Genomic DNA, 18,096 nt, shown 5'->3' with positions numbered 1-18,096 from the left:
CCTGAACGAAACTTGTTTCCCAAAGTAACATTTCGATCCTGAATTTACACACATGTATCACGAAATTACTAGGAGATACAAAAAAGACAATCACAACAGTGTTTAGTATGTTTGTGATCTAATGTAACCAAACTTATGTAATTTATGATGATGATAAATAAACTTGCAATTGCTTTATCAAGAAAATAAAGAACTGGTACTTTCTCAAAAAAAATGTATCTGCATCATGTGTCTTAAACACACATATATATAGAAGAAATATTTCCTCAGCCAAAAGTCACGAATAAACTGACTTTTCTATTCTTATCTTTCAACATATGTTAATTAACATATATTTATATTGAAGCTAAAAAAACAGGCCAAACATTGCAAGAAAAAACCGACTTAATCGTCACTCAGTGTATTGTTTTGCTATGTAAGTCAAACGCCACTAAGTAATAACCATGCTGCTTGGATTTCCTCTTTACCGAGTTTAATTTGCTTCTAATTACTTTGCTATACTTAATTAAACACCTTAACCTATTAACATCTTCACCTTTATTAATTAAGCAACGCAAACATGAAATTTGTCTCATACTCTAAATTACTCAACAACTTTAATGCAGAGGCTACTAAATTAAGGTAATACTACATATGTGTAAGAGATACTCCCTGTAATTTCTTCTACTGTCAATTAACATCACATTAGAGCACTCTCACTCATGGGTATATTTTTGCCCATGAGGAGAATTAAGGGGAAAAAATGAGAATTATAGCTCCACACTCATGGGCCATAAAAAATATGACCATGAGGAATTTGGAAAATTCCCATAGCTATGGCTAATGGTAAAAGCTACATTGAAGGTGGACCCTCCATGTTTAATTAAAAAAAAAAATTAACAAAACTTGAAAATGTAAAAAAGAGTCGTTGCATGGCTCACCTGACAGGGACCGTCAGAGCGACCACTTATTTGCAGCCACGTGTCCCTGTCAGTCCCCAAGGTTGGCATCTCTTATTTTTTACCGTTAATTTTGCATGCCAATTTGGACTGATTCACCTAAATTTAAAAAACAAAAAACAAAACAAGAAAGACTACATTTATTTTTACTTGATAAATAGATCTCAATTTTCAGCCATTTTTATCCAGTAAAAAAACACATTTTTTCTACTGAATTTCGACGTCTATAATTACTTCTCAAGTTAATAAATATTCTCAGTAAATGGATCCTAACCTTCCTAATTATGCACAATATTTAGGAAATTATGAAGATTTAGATCCAACCTTCATTAATCACCCTACTTTTCAACAATTTTTACAAAAAATGAGTAGTACTTCTATTCAAAATACTCCCCAAGAAATTTCTCCGGTAACACAACTATCTTTTGATAACTATGAACAATCTCCGGTTGGTAATCAAGGAAGCAATTCTAAGTTTGGTGAAGATGAAGAACATATTCCGAAGACCTCGGAGTACCCTCCAGAACCGCTGACGCAACCATCGCCGGTAAATCAACAACAACCCTCTCGTATTTGGTCTGTAGCGGAAGATGAGGCACTAATTGCTAGCTATTTGGAGCATTGCATCGATAAATTAATTGGGTCAAACCAGAAAGCATCATTTTTATGGCAAAAGGTTTCTGCATCATATGATTTGGCTCAAGGTGAAAAGCCACATATCTTGCCACCAAGAACAACTAAAATGTTGGAGAACCGTTGGAGACGAATTGCTCCAGATATTGGTTTGTGGGGAAGTTGTTATGAAGAAGCTGGTAAACTTGGGAGTGGGTACAAAGAGGATGACCGAATCAAAATGCTCATAAGATATTTCGTAACTCTGTACGTCCCAAGCCTAGGAACTTCTTATGTGAGCATGGTTGGAGGATGGTCACTAAAGAACCAAAGTGGAGGCCGAAACTTCGGTGGGAACTATCTAAAGAAGAAAGGAAGGCAATGCAACTACAAGGGGATGTAGATGATAATCAACAGGACAGTAGTGGAAGTGGGAAGAGACCTAGAGTCGATGGAGATGATATGACCGACTCATCTGGCAGTGGATATTTCTCTGGAGGACTCCCTCGATCTGATGGTGTTAAGACAACTAAGGCAAAGCGCAAAGGTAAAGGAGTTGCAATGGAGGGGGCGGTTCTTAGTTTTACTGAGGAAATGCATGCAAACACCGAGGTTAGACTTCATGAGGCCAATGCACGCCAACAAAGATTAGAGATGGAAAGGGCAAAGGAACAAAGGAGGCAAAAACAAATGGAATTAACTGAGAAACAAATGCAATTTGACCAAATGAAAATGAAGTTTGACATGCTTCAAACTTTAATGTCCAAGGCAACACTTACAGCCGGTGAAGAAGCTTTTAGGAACAAATTGATGCAAGAACTATATGGTGGTAATTAAAGTGTAGTTCAATCTTGATTATGTATTTTTATGCTTTATCCCTTTTAATTTCTTTTGTTACTAGTGTTTTTTAATCATATACTTTTGTTTTTAATCAACTTTAGCTATTTGTGTGTGATTTTAATCATGTAGGTATGTTTTTTTAATAATGTATTCTAGGCTTTATCCCCTAGGATGTGTAATTGTTATGTTGTGTAATTTTAATCAACTGTCATTTGTTTGTCGTATTAATTTGTTGTATTGATATAACTTATTATTGTCTTTGTATGTCATTTAATTGTCATTGTATGTCAGTGAATTGTCACTGATTTTGCATTGAGTTGTAACTCAACTTTATGTCATTAAATTGTCTAAGCGAGTTGTCAAAATCATCAGATGCATGGACAATACTAGCAATGCTAGAAACATAGTCTATATAATGAACTCCGAAACCCTTTAACTCCGAAACCCTTTAACCATTCACAAATTAAACCAAAACAAATTAAACCACATCCATTGACCGACAAATGTATTTTAGCAAAAGCTCTAGTTCAAGTTCTTCTGATGGATATGGTGACCATTATAAAGAATTTGATAATATAGTAGATGAATTTGCAAGAAATTATTTACCAGCTTATTTCTTCCTACAACCTACTACACCACAACCCTTAAATCGAAATGTAAATGAGGGTGTCGAGGAAGAAGTTAGGGGAGATAGAAAGAGGGAGGAGGGCCATAATCAATTGTACAACGATTACTTTGCACTGAATTGCGTTTACATTGACAAACAATTTCGTTGAAGGTTTCGAATGAATAGACCGTTGTTCAATCGCATTATGAACACGGTGGTTGAAACCGACAAGTTTTTCAAGCAGCGAAGAGATGCTACAGGAAGGCTTGGGTTATCACCATTACAGAAATGTACAGCTACAATAAGAATGTTGGCATATAGTTTGGCACCAGATGCTGTCGATGAATATGTACGCATGGGTCAAACAACTGCACGACGTTCATTGCACCATTTTTGTGAAGGGGTAAATAATAATTTTCAAGATGAGTATCTCAGAACTCCAACGGACGATGACCTAAGGAGGATCCTTTACCAAAATGAAAGCAGGGGATTTCCAAGAATGATTGGTAGCATTGATTACATGCACTGGGTGTGGAAGAACTGCCCTATGGCATGGAAAGCCCAGTATTCTGGGCGAAATAAGAACGCAACCCTAGTATTGGAAGCCGTTGCAGATCAAGACTTATGGATATGGCATGCTTTCTTTGGAATTCCCGGGTCATGTAATGATCTTAATATCTTGTATAGATCTCCTGTATTTGATATGTTTTGCAGGATCGGGCACCGCCAATAAATTTTTCAGTGAACGGTCACGAATACAACTTAGGTTACTATCTAACAGATGGTATCTACCCAGATTGGGAAACATTTATCCAAGGATTTAGCCACCCACAAATTCAGAAACACAAGTTGTTTGCTGATAAACAAGCAGCAGCTCGAAAGGATGTTGAACGTGCATTCGGAGTTTTGCAAGCAAGATTTGCAATACTACGACAACCATCACTTGCTTACGATGAAGATATTTTGTCTGACATTATGAAAGCTTGCATCATAATGCACAACATGATAGTCGAGGATGAACGACATCACTACATTCGAGCTGATGTTTTGAGAAAATTCTATGAAGAAGATCAACCACAACGTAGAAGCACTAGTGCCGGAACAAGCAGAAGTGCACCGGCGAACAACGATGAGCCTTTTCAATTCAATACTGGACAACCAGAAAACATTGATATTGACACTTATTTGGGAAGAAGGAATGCTTTACGTGATAAGGGCACACATGAATCGCTTAAATATGACCTTATCGAGCATATTTGGCAAAAATTTGGTCCCGAGAATCAATAAGCTTGTGTTTAATTATCAGGAAAAATGAAAATATATTATTTTTTTAAATTAAAAAAAATGTAATGTTAATGCTTTATTGTTTGATATGAAAAAGTCGATCAATTGAATAAAATAATAACGTCATTAGCATACACAATGTACAATTTATTGTTAACATTCATAATCATATAAATAATTAGATGATGATGATAAATGGGTAGGAGAGAGAAAAAGTAGGAGAGAGAGTGGTGTGGGGTTTTATTTTAGCCCATGAGTGTGTGAGAAGTTATAAAAATAAAATGCCCATGAGAAAAAGTGGGAAAGAGGAGTGAGAAAGTGGGTAGAGAGATAATGGCATTTTTTTTTTCACCCATGAATGAGAGTGGTCTTATAGTAGAATTCATAATGTTGCTTTATAATACTACCAATGTAATTTTAAACAAATTTAACAACGAAGGAGAAAAAAATAATTAATCCTCCTCCAAATACGTATAACGTTTTGCAACATTTTATTTGCAGAAGTTTTGATTTTCATTTTAATTAATCTTGCAACTTGGTATTTGTTCATTCCCAAGGACCCCAACATATGGGCTCGAACTAGGTGTTGCGTATGCCAACTTAGTTGCGCAAGCCAAAATCCATATTGTTGGCTGCCGTATTTATTTGTTGCAGTCAAACCCTCTAATCGATAGCTTCTTAGTGGACTATTTTAATTATTTGTCTTGTTACATCTTGGTATGTATTTCGCTTTCTCATGAGGCCAATATGTTATGAGGTCGTCCTAGATAAGTATGCTTTTTTTTTAATTTTACTTTATCAATTTTAAAATTATCCTTAGGTTACTTAAATAGATATTATTTGTTGCATCAGTACTTAATATTAACGAGTTATTTATTCAATAATTATAAAAATTCAAATAGAGTAGTCAATAGTCAATAATATATCGTTGAGGATAAAATAAAAGCTATATTATACCTGCGATGTAAAACTGATTGATATGAGAATAAAAAAAGTAATTTAAATAAAAGCTATATTATACCTGCGATGTAAAACTGATGGATTGTAATGATTGGTAAAATATAATGTAATTTATTTATTTTAATTTGGACTTAATTCTAATTATTGGGTGTTGGAGTTTTTATTATTCTCTAAGTGATTTTTTTTATTGATTAACCTTTTGTTATATATATATATATATATATATATATATATATATATATATATATATATATATCTATATATATATATATCTATATATATATATATATATATTTTAAAGGGAGTTGCTAGGGTATTTTTAATATTCATAAGGGACACTACAAATTAATTTTTTAAAGTGACACACTTTTCCTTATAATCTAGAAATATTATAGGAGTAAATTTTGTTATTAATCACCTTACTACTATATTATTTTTAGATGTAAATCTGATCTGTGCAATGCACGATTTTCAGTTATTGCGATCTCTTTATCACTACTTTTTTTAAAAAAAAATCACATCAGTTTTTTACATAAAAATATGAGAAAATACAAATTTATCTTCTTGGTAAACAAAATATGTTTATCAAATGAAAAAATTGTAAATAAATCAACAAATTTTTAATAAAAATAGACCCCACAATAATTGGTTTATTTACAAATATTCCATTATGACTTTAAAATTGACCACAATAGTTGATTTATTTACAAATATAACATGATTACTAGACAAAATTGTAGATTTATTTACCATTTTACCATTTGATAAACGAATTTTGTTTATCAAGTAGATAAAATGGGGCTTCCAAAAAAAAATATTTTTTATTTTTTTAATTTTAATATGGATCTTTAAAGATACCTTCAATGATCTGGAGACTTGTGACGATACATACTGGTGTTATCAATGTCATCACGATAGTCATCCATCCAGGCTCAGAGTTATACCAACTGTCGTCCGAGTAGTTCCATTCTGGGACACTTTCTTCACCCCAATCGCCTTCGTCATCATAACCTTCAGCATCGAAGGGATCCGCTGGCTTTCACTCATTCGCTTCTTTTGTGTCTTCGTTAAAAGACGTCTTAGTTTCTTCAACCGTCACTTCCTCTTTGTTGTCTTCTTCTGGATCACCCTTCGCATCCGACCCACCGTCCATTTGAACCTAATCATCATTCTCTTTCTCCGCATCTCCTTATTTTTCTTCTCTTTCATCGTCCTCATCCTTGCCTGAATTGCCATAACTAGCTACTGCCGTTGTCGACGTTGGCTTCATCATTCTTTTCAACGTGTTCATATAAATTTACAAAGTCTATAATTAGTTATAAGTAGAATTTTATTTTTTCATTTCAATTTATGGAAAATATCTATAATATCAAATAATTATATTTTATTACTTTAATTAATTTAAGCACTTAGTCATTAATTTTGATCATATGACGATTATATATTTTAATTCTAAACTAAATTATAACCCTTTTATTTAATTCATGTTTTTTTACGAGTATCAAATTTAAGTTTTTGTACATCTCTTATGGATCTCATTCGTCGAATATATAAAAATCCGTAGATTATAAGATAATTTTTTTACAAAGTACTATATATTTTATACTTTAAAACTTTTTTCCTTAATGTTTCATCACAGCACATGAAAACCCCAACCTTAAAATTTTGTGCACGTTTTCCTTTGTTTTTAATAAAATAATTCCAAAGTTGCTTCTTTTAAAAAATAAACCTTATAACTTCCATCATTTTCCTAAAAAAAAAATTCCAATTTATAACATTATATTTTGTTTTTCCAAATTACTCAATAACGACCTTATTAATAATTTAACAATTTATTAAAACAATTAGAATCTAATACTCCATCCGTTATTAAATACTTGCTCCATTTCCTTATTTGAAAAACTTATACAATATTTAATTCATTTCTCTCACCTAGTGGACCAAACATAAATCATATTTTATTAATTTCATATCCTCTCTCCTACATTTCTCTCCACTACTTTTGCTTTTATAATTTTTTTATTCTTACAACTACCCCACTACCTCTATATTTTATTACTTTCTCCAATTTCTCCTAAACTTCGCAAATGGAGAAATGGAATAAGTATTTAAAAATGGAGGGAGTATTATTTCAAAATAACTTCCAACATCCTGAAAACATATGTATTTTTTTATCAATCCAAATATCTTTCGAGATAATATGTATCATTTGCATTTACATGGCTGCACTCTAGCTTATTAGTTTTAAACACCAAATCAAAATCTCTTTTTTCACCGGCTTAGTAATTATATGTGGCTGTAAAAAAATTTAAAACATGCCTGACCACACCATGAATTAAGATCACTTCATTGAAAGCTCTTAAGTCATAGAATTCCAAGCCATCATCTTTCCTTGAAAGATACAACTTTTAACAAGCTACCCATGCAAGATTTCACTCATCATCAGCTTTGCACCGGCAAAAAAAAAAAAAAAAAAAAAAAAAAAAAAAAAAAAATGCTACAACACATCTTCTCCATTTCATCTAAGACACTAATGCTATGTTTGGATAACAAATTAGAAGGGAAATGGAAGGGAGGAAAATAGGAGGAAGGGGAAGGAAGGGAAAGTGGAGGAAATGGTGATCTCCATTTCCCCTCCAAATCTCTCCAATTTTGAAGGGATGATCCTTATTAAAGGAGAAGAGAAAATGGATCCCTCCCTCCCCCTCCACTTCCCTTCCCCAACATATTATCCAAACAAGGAACTTTGTCTCCCTCCCTTTCTCTTCCCTTCCTTTCCTTCCATTTTTTGTTATCCAAACATAGCCAAAGGGAGAAGTATTACATAGCATATGTCATATAGGCATTGCTTGTGCAACCAATTTTACGATTATTTCGCGCCCCACTTGAGAAAGAAAATTACCCTTCAATCCCTTTCTTCCAAATCTTATCTTAAATTGATTAGAAAATCCTTTTCTTTAAACTCTTAATGTACTTATCCCAACACATGATCAGATCATAAAACTATATATAATATGGAGTAATACAGTACTAATGTTCTAAACAACTATTTCTCTTCTACCTTAAAAGTATATGTTGTGATCTATGAGAAGGATCTTAAAATGTGAAGGATAATAAGGAATCTCAATCATTCATATGAGCAATCTAGTGGCTGATATTAGAACAAAAAATACGCTACTCTACTTCCTCTCTCTACTAATCAAATATCCTTGTTTATAAAGCTTAGTTCCCACAAATTCACGCTACTCTTCCATCTAATCAAGATCGTCTGTTGTCATTAATTTCTACTATTCATCTTTTCTCTCTCTTCCTCCACAAGTTTCATGATTATTTTTCTCCTTGCCTTCAATTCTTCCCACTAGTAGAAGCAATCTGATCATCATCTTCACCATTTTAGATCATAAATCTTCATTTCAAAGCTTCGTAGAACGTTCGCCAATTAATGTTGTTCCACAACTATGTAATGGAAATAGAGGATGAGAGAGAAAGATAAGCAGGGTGTTTTTAGGTAAATGAATAAGAAAACTAAGAAACTAAATTAAATCTAAAGGATAACATTGAATGTCTATTGGAATTGGTAATGTCGTGCCCTCTTTGCCCAAATACATATTCTTAGGTGAATGAATAAGAGGAGTAAACAATATGCATATTTAGAAGTAAAATTATGTACATTATGTTTAAATTCTATGCACATCGAATACAAATCGAAAAGTATATGCATATTCAATTCAAAAAAATTGCACATTCAATACAAATATATGCATATAAAATCTTTCTCATTTTAACAAACTTCTCATTTGACCATAAATATAGGGTTGGATCGTCCAATGAGAAGGATCTTAAAATGAAAAGGAATCTTGACCGTAAAAATGAATCCAATGCTTCACATTTAACCTATAGAAAATGTACATCCAGTGCAAAAAATATGCATGTTTAGTACAAATTTATGCACATTTAATTTCAAACTTATGCACATTGGATTTTTACATGTGCAAAATGCACATTCATCACAAAAATTATGCACATTTAGTACAAAATTTATGCTTTTAAATAAAAAAATATGCAAATTTGTTTTTCCTTTCATTTTCCTCATCACCAAAACAATCTCTTTCTTTCTCCTCCATTAAAGCTTATTTCTAACTTCTAATAAGAAAGTAAATGTAGTTATAAGAAAATTGCAAACCCACTAATAAGGATTGGATTTCCAACGTTTACTATTTGGATTGGATTAAAATATGCATTATTAGTACAAAGGCTTTGATGACTTCTATTAACTATGCACATTTGTAAATTATGCACATTTTTTACATAAAAAATGCACATATATCTTCAAAGTTATGTATAGTTAATCTTACTCTTGGATGTAATCTCGTGTATTCTTCTATGTATTGTCCATGACATATATTTTTATTATAGTCATGAAGATCCTTTTGAAATATGAGAGAGAAAAAAGGTGGGAGAAGAGATAATTAAGGAGGAGAAAAAAGGACAAGGACAGGGAGGAGAGAGAGAGAGAGAGAGAGAGAGAGGAATGGGGATTTTTTGTTTTTTTTTTTTTTTTTTTTTTTTTTGAATCTGAGAAAAAAGATAATAGGAAAGAGTGATGATGATCAGGGAGGAAAGAGACTGAGAGGAAGTGAGAAACATAGGGAAAAAAAGAATAATGGGGGAAAGTATTATTTACGATTTTGCCATTAATATATATAGAATGGAAGGACCGATGGATGGAGTATCTTCTACGGTCCACCAGTGGCGAATGGTGCACACAACAATAAAGGCACTAGTGCACAACTATACTCATGGCTGCAAACAAGGCAAGGAATAGATTGTTTTGAAACATTTTTTCTTTCCTTCTTTCTTTTCTTTTCTTTATTTAGACTTTTTTTGGCTGTTGCAATATGTTGAATCTTATATTGCATATGTACGATCGGAGACTGTCATTTCTTGGTGATAAAGGTGATTGGAATGGTTAGCTAGCTATTGCTCATAAAATGAAATTATTTTTATTTAAGTGAAATTATTTTTGCTATATTATTATTATTATTATTATTATTATTATTATTATTATTATTTATACAAATTCTATTTTTTTTTTTACTAAACTGAAATAATATTTGTTGAATATTCCTTATTATTTTTAAAGCTCAAGAGAACATGACCCCAATTAAGTTAACTAAAAATAATTATTATCTGAAAGGGCGAAGATTGAAGTTTAGAACATCTTACTACATATTCTTTTGATATGTAACTATTTCACCTATTTATAAATAAACTTTGTTACGCAGCTCCTCCGTTTATAAACAAGTATTCTATTAACATTCTTTGCATTATTGGGTATTTGACCTACTTTGACTAATGTTTGTTTATATAAATAAGAAAAATATAGTCTTGTGAGTATTTCTTGAAATTATCACATAATAAATACTACGTAGATTATTAATTTTTATTTTTTTAAAATATATATTTATTGATAATTAAAGATGTTGTTGGTCAAATATTTGTATTGGCATATGTGTCGTGGACAAATGGAGCACTTATTAATACCCCGTGTTTCAATTTGGGTAAAAACAATGGGACCTTCGGACATGTCCTTTCCTGTGGGTTGAAGATTGTTCTCAGTCCAAGTGATGACTAGGCCGAGGATTTCTTGCACAACAAACACATATAAACTAGCCTCAGGGGTTTTGCCGAGGAAGGCCCCTTCGATGCTAAAGTCAGTACAAGGTTTAGAGAGAGAAAATTATGCAAGAGTATTAATCGCTTAAGGCTTTGTGTGAATGAATGTAGAGAGAGGAGAGTGAAGGCTTTTATACCTTTACTTTGATAGACAAATGGGCCTTGGGTCAAACGAGCTTGCCATTTTGATAGAGCCTTTGACTGACTTAGCTTGATTTGGAGAGTTGAACCTTAACCCTGGGTTTTACGATTGAATCATTTGTGGATCGGCCCAACAGGAGTAAATTGGACCCAAACACCTCAATTCCATGTAGCATTGTAGCCCATGATTTAGCAACTACAGCCAGAAGATTGTCCTTTTTGTTTCTTATTGGCTGTGAAGAAAGCCCATGTTTCTTGTTTCCTTGTTGTCGAATTTTTTTTTAAAAAAATAAAAATAAAAAGGACTAGACTGTATATTATAATGCTTCTATGTGTGCTAATTAAATTTATTGTTTAAACTTAATTCCTGTACCTTTTTGACCATATTTATAAACATCAATGTTTAATTTATTAGGACCTTTATTACCAAATCCTCATATGAGAACAATCAGTCGTAAAAGGAGTATGCAATTTCTTAATAGTAAAACTAGTTATTAACAACTTAACATTATTAATAAGAAAAATTTATAATTATTACGTATACAATTTTATCTCTTATTTATTCATAAACGTGTATTTGTTTTGAACAATTCATGTTGTTGACCTAATCAATTAATAGCTTGATAACTGCCTATGGCAGTACATGTGATGTCAATTCACTTCAGGCTCAAGACGGAGGTTAATTAAATTAGCAGTTATCACAACCTTTATTATTATTATTATTATAATTATTATTATTATTATTATTATTATTATTATTATTATTATTATTATTATTATTATTATTATTATTACTAGATAAAGCCTGTGCGATGCACGGTTTGTTAGTATTTTTTTTATCAAAAAATATTTTTCATATTTATGTGATTAAAATTGTTACTTCCTCCGTTCTTTTTTTATTGCACCATAAGGGGTTTCATGCTTGCAAATGCATTACTTTGGCTATTAATATCTTTAATTATACTTTTGTAAAAATTATAAAAAATTGATATTTGAAAAGTAGATTTCGAGACGAATGTAACTAGATCCCACATGACTATATTTTTCCTAATGGATAAATCACAAAAGATGGTCAAAGAAGATCAAGTGAATAGTGTAAAAGTCCTTATGGTGCAATAAAAGAAAAACGGAGGAAGTATTATATTAGTTTTAAAATATTAGATAAAATTCCTAATCTTAAAAGATAATATTTTGTATTTAATTAATTTAATTTTAAAATCTCATTCGCTAATTTTGCTTACGTGACATTTAAATTTTTTAATTGTAAAAGAAATTAATAATCTCTTATTTAATTGGCTATCACTTAAATTTATAATCCTACATGGCGCGCTAAGAAAATTAAATCCTACGTGGCTCTCTAAAAACTCGGGAAAAAACTCCCCTTTATATAAGCCCGTGTGATGCACGGTTTGTTAGTATTTTTTTTATAAAAATATTTTTCATATTTATGGGATTTTTTGTTATTATATTAGCTTTAAAATATTAGATAAAATTCCTAATCTCAAAGGATAATATTTTGTATTTAATTAATTTAAAATGTAGTATCTCATTCGTCAATTTTGCTTACGTGACATTTTAATTATTTAATTGTAAAAGAAATTAATAATCTCTTATTTAATTGGCTACAACTTAAATTTATAATCCTACATGGCACGCTAAGAAAATTAAATCCTACGTGGCTCTCTAAAAACTCGGGGAAAAACCCCCCTTTATATATATATATATTAGATTAGATTATTATTATTATTATTATTATTAATTTATTTATTTATTTATTTATTTTTATTGTGAATTTTATAAAGCTTCGTGAAAATGTGATAAAGCACACATGTCAGCTTAAATTACTTGATTGATCTAGTTGGAACGTCATATACTCATATGAAAGCAAAAATAAATAAAATCCTACTCGTAATAATAAAATAAATGTACAACATTCTTATTCATTGTATAGTATGTAATATAGCATATCCATCAAAAGTCGATGTAACATGTACATGTAGCTCGCTCATATACAATAATAATCTATATGAAAGATCCACAAATGATCCTCCAAATCTTTATTTAAAATATCTAATACTAGTAATATAAGAAATAGTATAATAAACAGCAACAAAAAATATATCAAAATCATGTAAAAAATGAGAAATGGAAAATCAAAATGGAAATGAACAAAATGAATTTCCAAAAAAAAAATCAAAAAATACGTTTGAGTCTAAATTTGCAGCTGCTACTACCAATTCGAATTTCAGCTCGATTAGCTAATTTATCAATACTTAAGTGACACGTAACCCTAAACCTCATTTTCATCAACTTCAACTTTCCCAACTTAATCTTCACTGGAACCTTAGCCCTTAAAACCAAGGGAATATTTCCAGTATCTTGTTGTTGTTGCTGCAATGTAGAGCTTAACCCCGACGCATCGTTAATGGTACCGGATAACGAGACGTCGAGATTGGTGGTGTTACGGTGGCCTTGGTAAAACTTAGGCAATGACCCTTGACAAAGTTGAATGTCTTTGTACCAAGCAGTAAGACTAGACCCACCTAGGTAATAAATACCTATGCGTTTGTTAGGGTTGTGAGCGGTTATGTTTACGACGAAGGTGGCGGATATAGAGTTGTTGTTGTTAGGGGAAAATTGTGTGACTTTAAGGGTGTCAATGGAATAATCAGGGATTTTAGGGCGAAATATGAGGAAGAGTATACCTATTGTAGCACCAATAGCGACGATTAGTACAAGTAGTGTACAAAATATGCAACAAAATGCACGGCAGCAACAACTTCTTTTTCTACATTTGTATGGCGGGGGTGATATGGGGTAGGCGGGTGGAGGGCCGGCTCGATGTGGTAAAGGAGGGTAGTGTTCGCGACCGGTGCTATCGGACTTGAGTGTGTTGGGTGGGATCAATGGCGCGGATGATGGTGGTGGCGCTTCCACGTCCGGTGCTGGGTGGATCCTTTGGTGATCGGTAGACATCTTGTTTGGGCGGTTGTGTTAAGACTTTTTGAATAAGATAGATGTTTTTGAATGTAATTGTGACTTTTGTTATAAAGAGGGAAATATAAAGGATATTATAGGAGTATAGAAAGTCAGGAATTGGGTACGTTGAAGTTTCGTTTTATTGACTTTGAGTGGTTTAAGTGATATAATAACGTGTCCCTATTTGTTTCTAGATATACATATACTTGTAATTCTTTTTCCTTTTCATATTTGTAAGAAATTAAGAACTTTTCACTTTTGTGATTTGTTAATTGGTTTAATATATGGCAGCTACAATGGTCAAAGATGAGGAGGGAAATTGTTTTTATATCTAATCTTTGTCAAGTTGTCTAATTATTTTTTGATGTATTTTGTTGTTGTCAAAGTGAAATGCATTGAATTCATGATAATTTTGATAAAATAATTTGATTGAAGATAATAGAAAGTGAACAGATAACCAGATTTAGTCATATTCTTATTAATTAATTGTGTTTTGTTGCTTGTGGAAAGGTCCATCAAAGGTTAAAACGTGTACATAATTTTGGAAAGCATGTCCTTGTCTCTATTTGGAGTTTTAGGATTTAAGATTTGCCATTAATAAACTGACTAAAATCGCAAGGCATGACCTCCTAGTTATGGTTTTACGCTTTCGGCTATGGTGATGGGCTGATGGCCATATATATTGAATGTACACCCTATTCTTTTGAGCTATTATGCTCTGCTCTCTTTGCACTGCTCTACTCTGTTCTGAAATCCGATCAGCTCTGTTAGGGTGAAATCTGCTCTGCTCTTGGGAAGATTCGACACTTTGAGTACTTTAGGTTAGTTTTTAGAATCAAATGATGTCTTAATCTAAATAAGTAAATGATAGAACTAAATGGGTTAGCACAATACAAAAAAATCTAAATAAGTAAATGATAGAACTAAATGGGTTAGCACAATACAAAAATATATATAACACAACACACTTCTGTGTCTATTGGGTGGGCCTAGTTGCGGCCGTATTATTGGGAAACACGATAGTGAGCAAATGTGTTTTGTTGATTGTGGTTGCAGACGATTCAGATCTGATGTAGATCGCAGAGCATGCAAGATCGTTGTAGGATCGTACAGGATCAATGTAGGAGCGTATGATCCTATTTTTCACTTGGATTATTATTGAATAGTATAGGATTCGACATAATCGTGTATGATTGGTCATGATCGTGTGATCCTACTTTTTAAAATTAGCGTATAGCAATCAAACTTTCTCTAAGCTGGAAAAATTATTATCCAATTACTTAGGGTCTGTTCACATTTACTTAATTTTAGTTCAGTTCAGTCCATTTCAGTTCAGTTCAATTCAGCTCCTAATTTCCCTCTCATAAAATATTCATTTCAGCTAAGTTCAGTTTAGTTCAACTCCAATCATTTCAGCTCAACTCAGTTCAGTAAATGTGAATAGACCCTTAAACTATAGAATTAAGCATTTTTATAAATTAAAAATTATGTATCTAATTATGTAGCCGCCATTTTATTATTTTCTTTTTATCAATTTTGTTGGATCTTATAATTCTATTATCCGACTTTATAAATTCGATCCTACTCCCTTCATTGATCCAATGTGCACATAAATGTGTGGGTGCTTGCAAGGTGTCCTAGGTAGTAATGTTGTTGATGGATGAAAGGATAATATGACAAGGCAAAAGAGAGAGAAGTATTACTGAAACTTTTTCCTAACACTTGAACGAAGTAGAGTTACTACTAAATAGTGTAATATTGACCCTTCATTTACAATGAATAGATAGGATTGCTCAATCTCTAACTTGTTGAATTACAAATATTTCACAAATCACAATCCTATTAGCTCCAAAGCTTTGTTTTATAATCATACCTTATATGTCCTCTATTCAAAATATCAAAAGTTGAACCTTTGAAATCACCAATGAATCTTTATAGTAAGATTTATTAACTTATACATTGATTATAAGAAAAGGCAATTGAGGATGCAAAAGGTCCATATTACATCCACATTTTAAACCTCAAGTGTTCTCATATAAAGAGCGTGGTATATTATATCAACCAATCCAGGGCCTCAATCATAAGCTTACATTATTAGTTGAGTTAGTCCTTTAATATAAGTGAAAAAAAAAAAATCTTATTAGACTCTGATATCATGTAAGTCTGTGTAATTTTCCATGGTTAGGATGTTCTCATTACACAATATATATATGGATTACAACCTAATCTATGAGAATATAGGATTAACATTAATACACAAAAGATACTAACAAGATATATACGAAAAAATTAATCATATTTTCTATCAGCAACCAAAAGTGATAATCCGAAAGGACAACAATATCTCTCGTTACAAATCCATTAAATGTATTTGTACTCTATAACGGTCGTGAACAAGACTTGACTCCGGGATGAGAGTACGAGTTTGGCCAAAGAGTATAAATCTGCTTGTAATAAGCAGCATCTACTTGGTTCGATTAACACACTCATTGCAATTATTTTTGCAACAAAATAGATTGAAACACATAAAATTTTGTGGTTTAAGTTCCAGTGTTAAGAAGCGTAGGTAGTAATATTTTGTGGTCAAGCCGATGAGAGAACCTAAAGGCAACAGATTCATCTACTTCATCCTCTCAGTCACTACTCCCACATTAAAATCGACAACCTCAGACACTACCTTCAGTGGTTATGGGCAGCTATAAACATACTTGGCTCCATAAGGAGGATAGATAAAAGGTAGCAGAAGGCTTGGCAGCGACTTCTTCGCTTGACCGGTAATGGTACTAAGTAAGCTGAAGGGACAGTTCGAGTTGGCGAAGGCAGGAAGCAATCATCGCTGTTAATTGGGACTTCAACGTCTGAAGATGCGTAAATTATCTGATGATCAATAGTCATTTTTTTGGTGTGATTTTGCCAAATTTGGATGGCGTTTTGTATAATTTTTGTAGAAGATTTAAAGAGATGTTGTACTTAAACATTCATTTTGTTTGACTTGGTAAGATTTAGGTAATTTATAAACATCTTCCTTAGTCATGTCGAGCAACATCTCTTCATCAGGTTACTTTTGTTTATTATGAAAAAGACGTTACTTTTATTTGTCTTATAACCTGTTTCAACACCAAACATATTAAGATAGACATAATATTGTTTCGAAAAAATTTGTTTTTACCGAGTTAGATTTGGGTTCTTCGTATTTCTAAATAACATGTACAATTGTACATCATCGCAAAGACCTACCACGAGACTTTGGACATGTTCTCTTCAACTTGTTTCTGGTATTCATTACTTATTCCTTAATAAATTCATATCAAATCAGATCATACTAGAAAAATTCAGATCAATTTAGATCAGAATTTTTAATTATCACTTACTTATAGTTAAATGTGGTTAATTGCGTATTTAAAAAAATTATGAAAAATTACATATTTGGAAAGTTTATAATGAGATGAATCTAACAACATCCATTTTGATAATGTTTTTCTTTATAAATTAGTATTAAAATACGGTCACAGTTTAGTCAAATTATTAAATCTAATAAGATCAAACTAAATCAGAAAAATTCAGATAAAAACATAATAAAATTAAACCAGATCTCTTTGTTTCAATTAAAAAAAAAAAGTCATACTCTTAGAATTCAAATTCAATCATAGCTTCATCATCCTTATACTATGATTGCAGGGGAGTGATAAAGAATATTATACGTAGTAGTTTTGTAAATGATGAAAAGCCGATTCATTCAAAAAGCGTGTATATATTTCTCATCCGGAAGGTATTATAATATCATGTTCCACGCTACACAATCATGAATATAGAAAATCTTACCTTCTAAGCAACTTGAAATAACTTCTATTTAAATACTCAAAAAAATTTCAAGCCCCCGCTTTAAAATAATTTATTTTAAATCAGACGCCGCCACACGTGCCAATTTATTTTTTTCAAAAAAAAATTTCATATAAAACAACGCGAAAAACTGAGAACACTCTTCCCTTAATTTTAGTAATCGCAGAGCAATAATGGAGGAGAGAGAAATTGAGAAAGCGCAGACAGAAACGCAAAATT

The 18,096-nt window shown here is 31.8% G+C and overlaps 3 protein-coding genes across 3 annotated transcripts; 2 read left to right on the top strand and 1 right to left on the bottom strand.

The window, feature by feature from the left end:
- Window positions 1–1,302: 1,302 nt before the first annotated feature.
- On the top strand, window positions 1,303–2,387 carry LOC110697635 (glutathione S-transferase T3-like). The gene is made up of 2 exons (XM_021875018.1): window positions 1,303–1,766; window positions 1,835–2,387. The coding sequence occupies exons 1-2, from the start codon at window positions 1,303–1,305 to the stop codon at window positions 2,385–2,387; spliced, it is 1,017 nt and encodes a 338-aa protein (XP_021730710.1).
- A 506-nt stretch (window positions 2,388–2,893) lies between these two features.
- Window positions 2,894–4,284, top strand: LOC110697634. The gene is made up of 3 exons (XM_021875017.1): window positions 2,894–3,111; window positions 3,169–3,592; window positions 3,712–4,284. The coding sequence occupies exons 1-3, from the start codon at window positions 2,894–2,896 to the stop codon at window positions 4,282–4,284; spliced, it is 1,215 nt and encodes a 404-aa protein (XP_021730709.1).
- An 8,689-nt stretch (window positions 4,285–12,973) lies between these two features.
- On the bottom strand, window positions 12,974–14,268 carry LOC110697633 (NDR1/HIN1-like protein 6). The gene has a single exon (XM_021875016.1). It carries the CDS (start codon window positions 14,032–14,034, stop codon window positions 13,252–13,254), a length of 783 nt encoding a protein of 260 aa, XP_021730708.1. The 5' UTR covers window positions 14,035–14,268; the 3' UTR covers window positions 12,974–13,251.
- Window positions 14,269–18,096: the final 3,828 nt, after the last annotated feature.

The sequence above is a fragment of the Chenopodium quinoa genome, unplaced genomic scaffold (assembly GCF_001683475.1).
Source record: "Chenopodium quinoa cultivar QQ74 unplaced genomic scaffold, ASM168347v1, whole genome shotgun sequence".
Lineage (NCBI taxonomy): Eukaryota > Viridiplantae > Streptophyta > Magnoliopsida > Caryophyllales > Amaranthaceae > Chenopodium > Chenopodium quinoa.
The sequence above is the reverse complement of the archived record's forward strand: the minus strand, read 5'-3'. Positions and strand labels throughout refer to the sequence as shown.

Excerpts from the sequence above, each read along its gene's own strand:
- LOC110697635 (XM_021875018.1), top strand. The coding sequence starts at position 1,303 with ATGAGTAGTACTTCTATTCAAAATACTCCCCAAGAAATTTCTCCGGTA. Across the intron at positions 1,767-1,834 it reads GCTGGTAAACTTGGGAGTGG|GAACTTCTTATGTGAGCATG; the intron begins GTACAAAGAGGA and ends TCCCAAGCCTAG.
- LOC110697634 (XM_021875017.1), top strand. The coding sequence starts at position 2,894 with ATGTATTTTAGCAAAAGCTCTAGTTCAAGTTCTTCTGATGGATATGGT. Across the intron at positions 3,112-3,168 it reads GAGGAGGGCCATAATCAATT|GTTTCGAATGAATAGACCGT; the intron begins GTACAACGATTA and ends ATTTCGTTGAAG. Across the intron at positions 3,593-3,711 it reads GAAATAAGAACGCAACCCTA|GATCGGGCACCGCCAATAAA; the intron begins GTATTGGAAGCC and ends TATGTTTTGCAG.
- LOC110697633 (XM_021875016.1), bottom strand. The coding sequence starts at position 14,034 with ATGTCTACCGATCACCAAAGGATCCACCCAGCACCGGACGTGGAAGCG.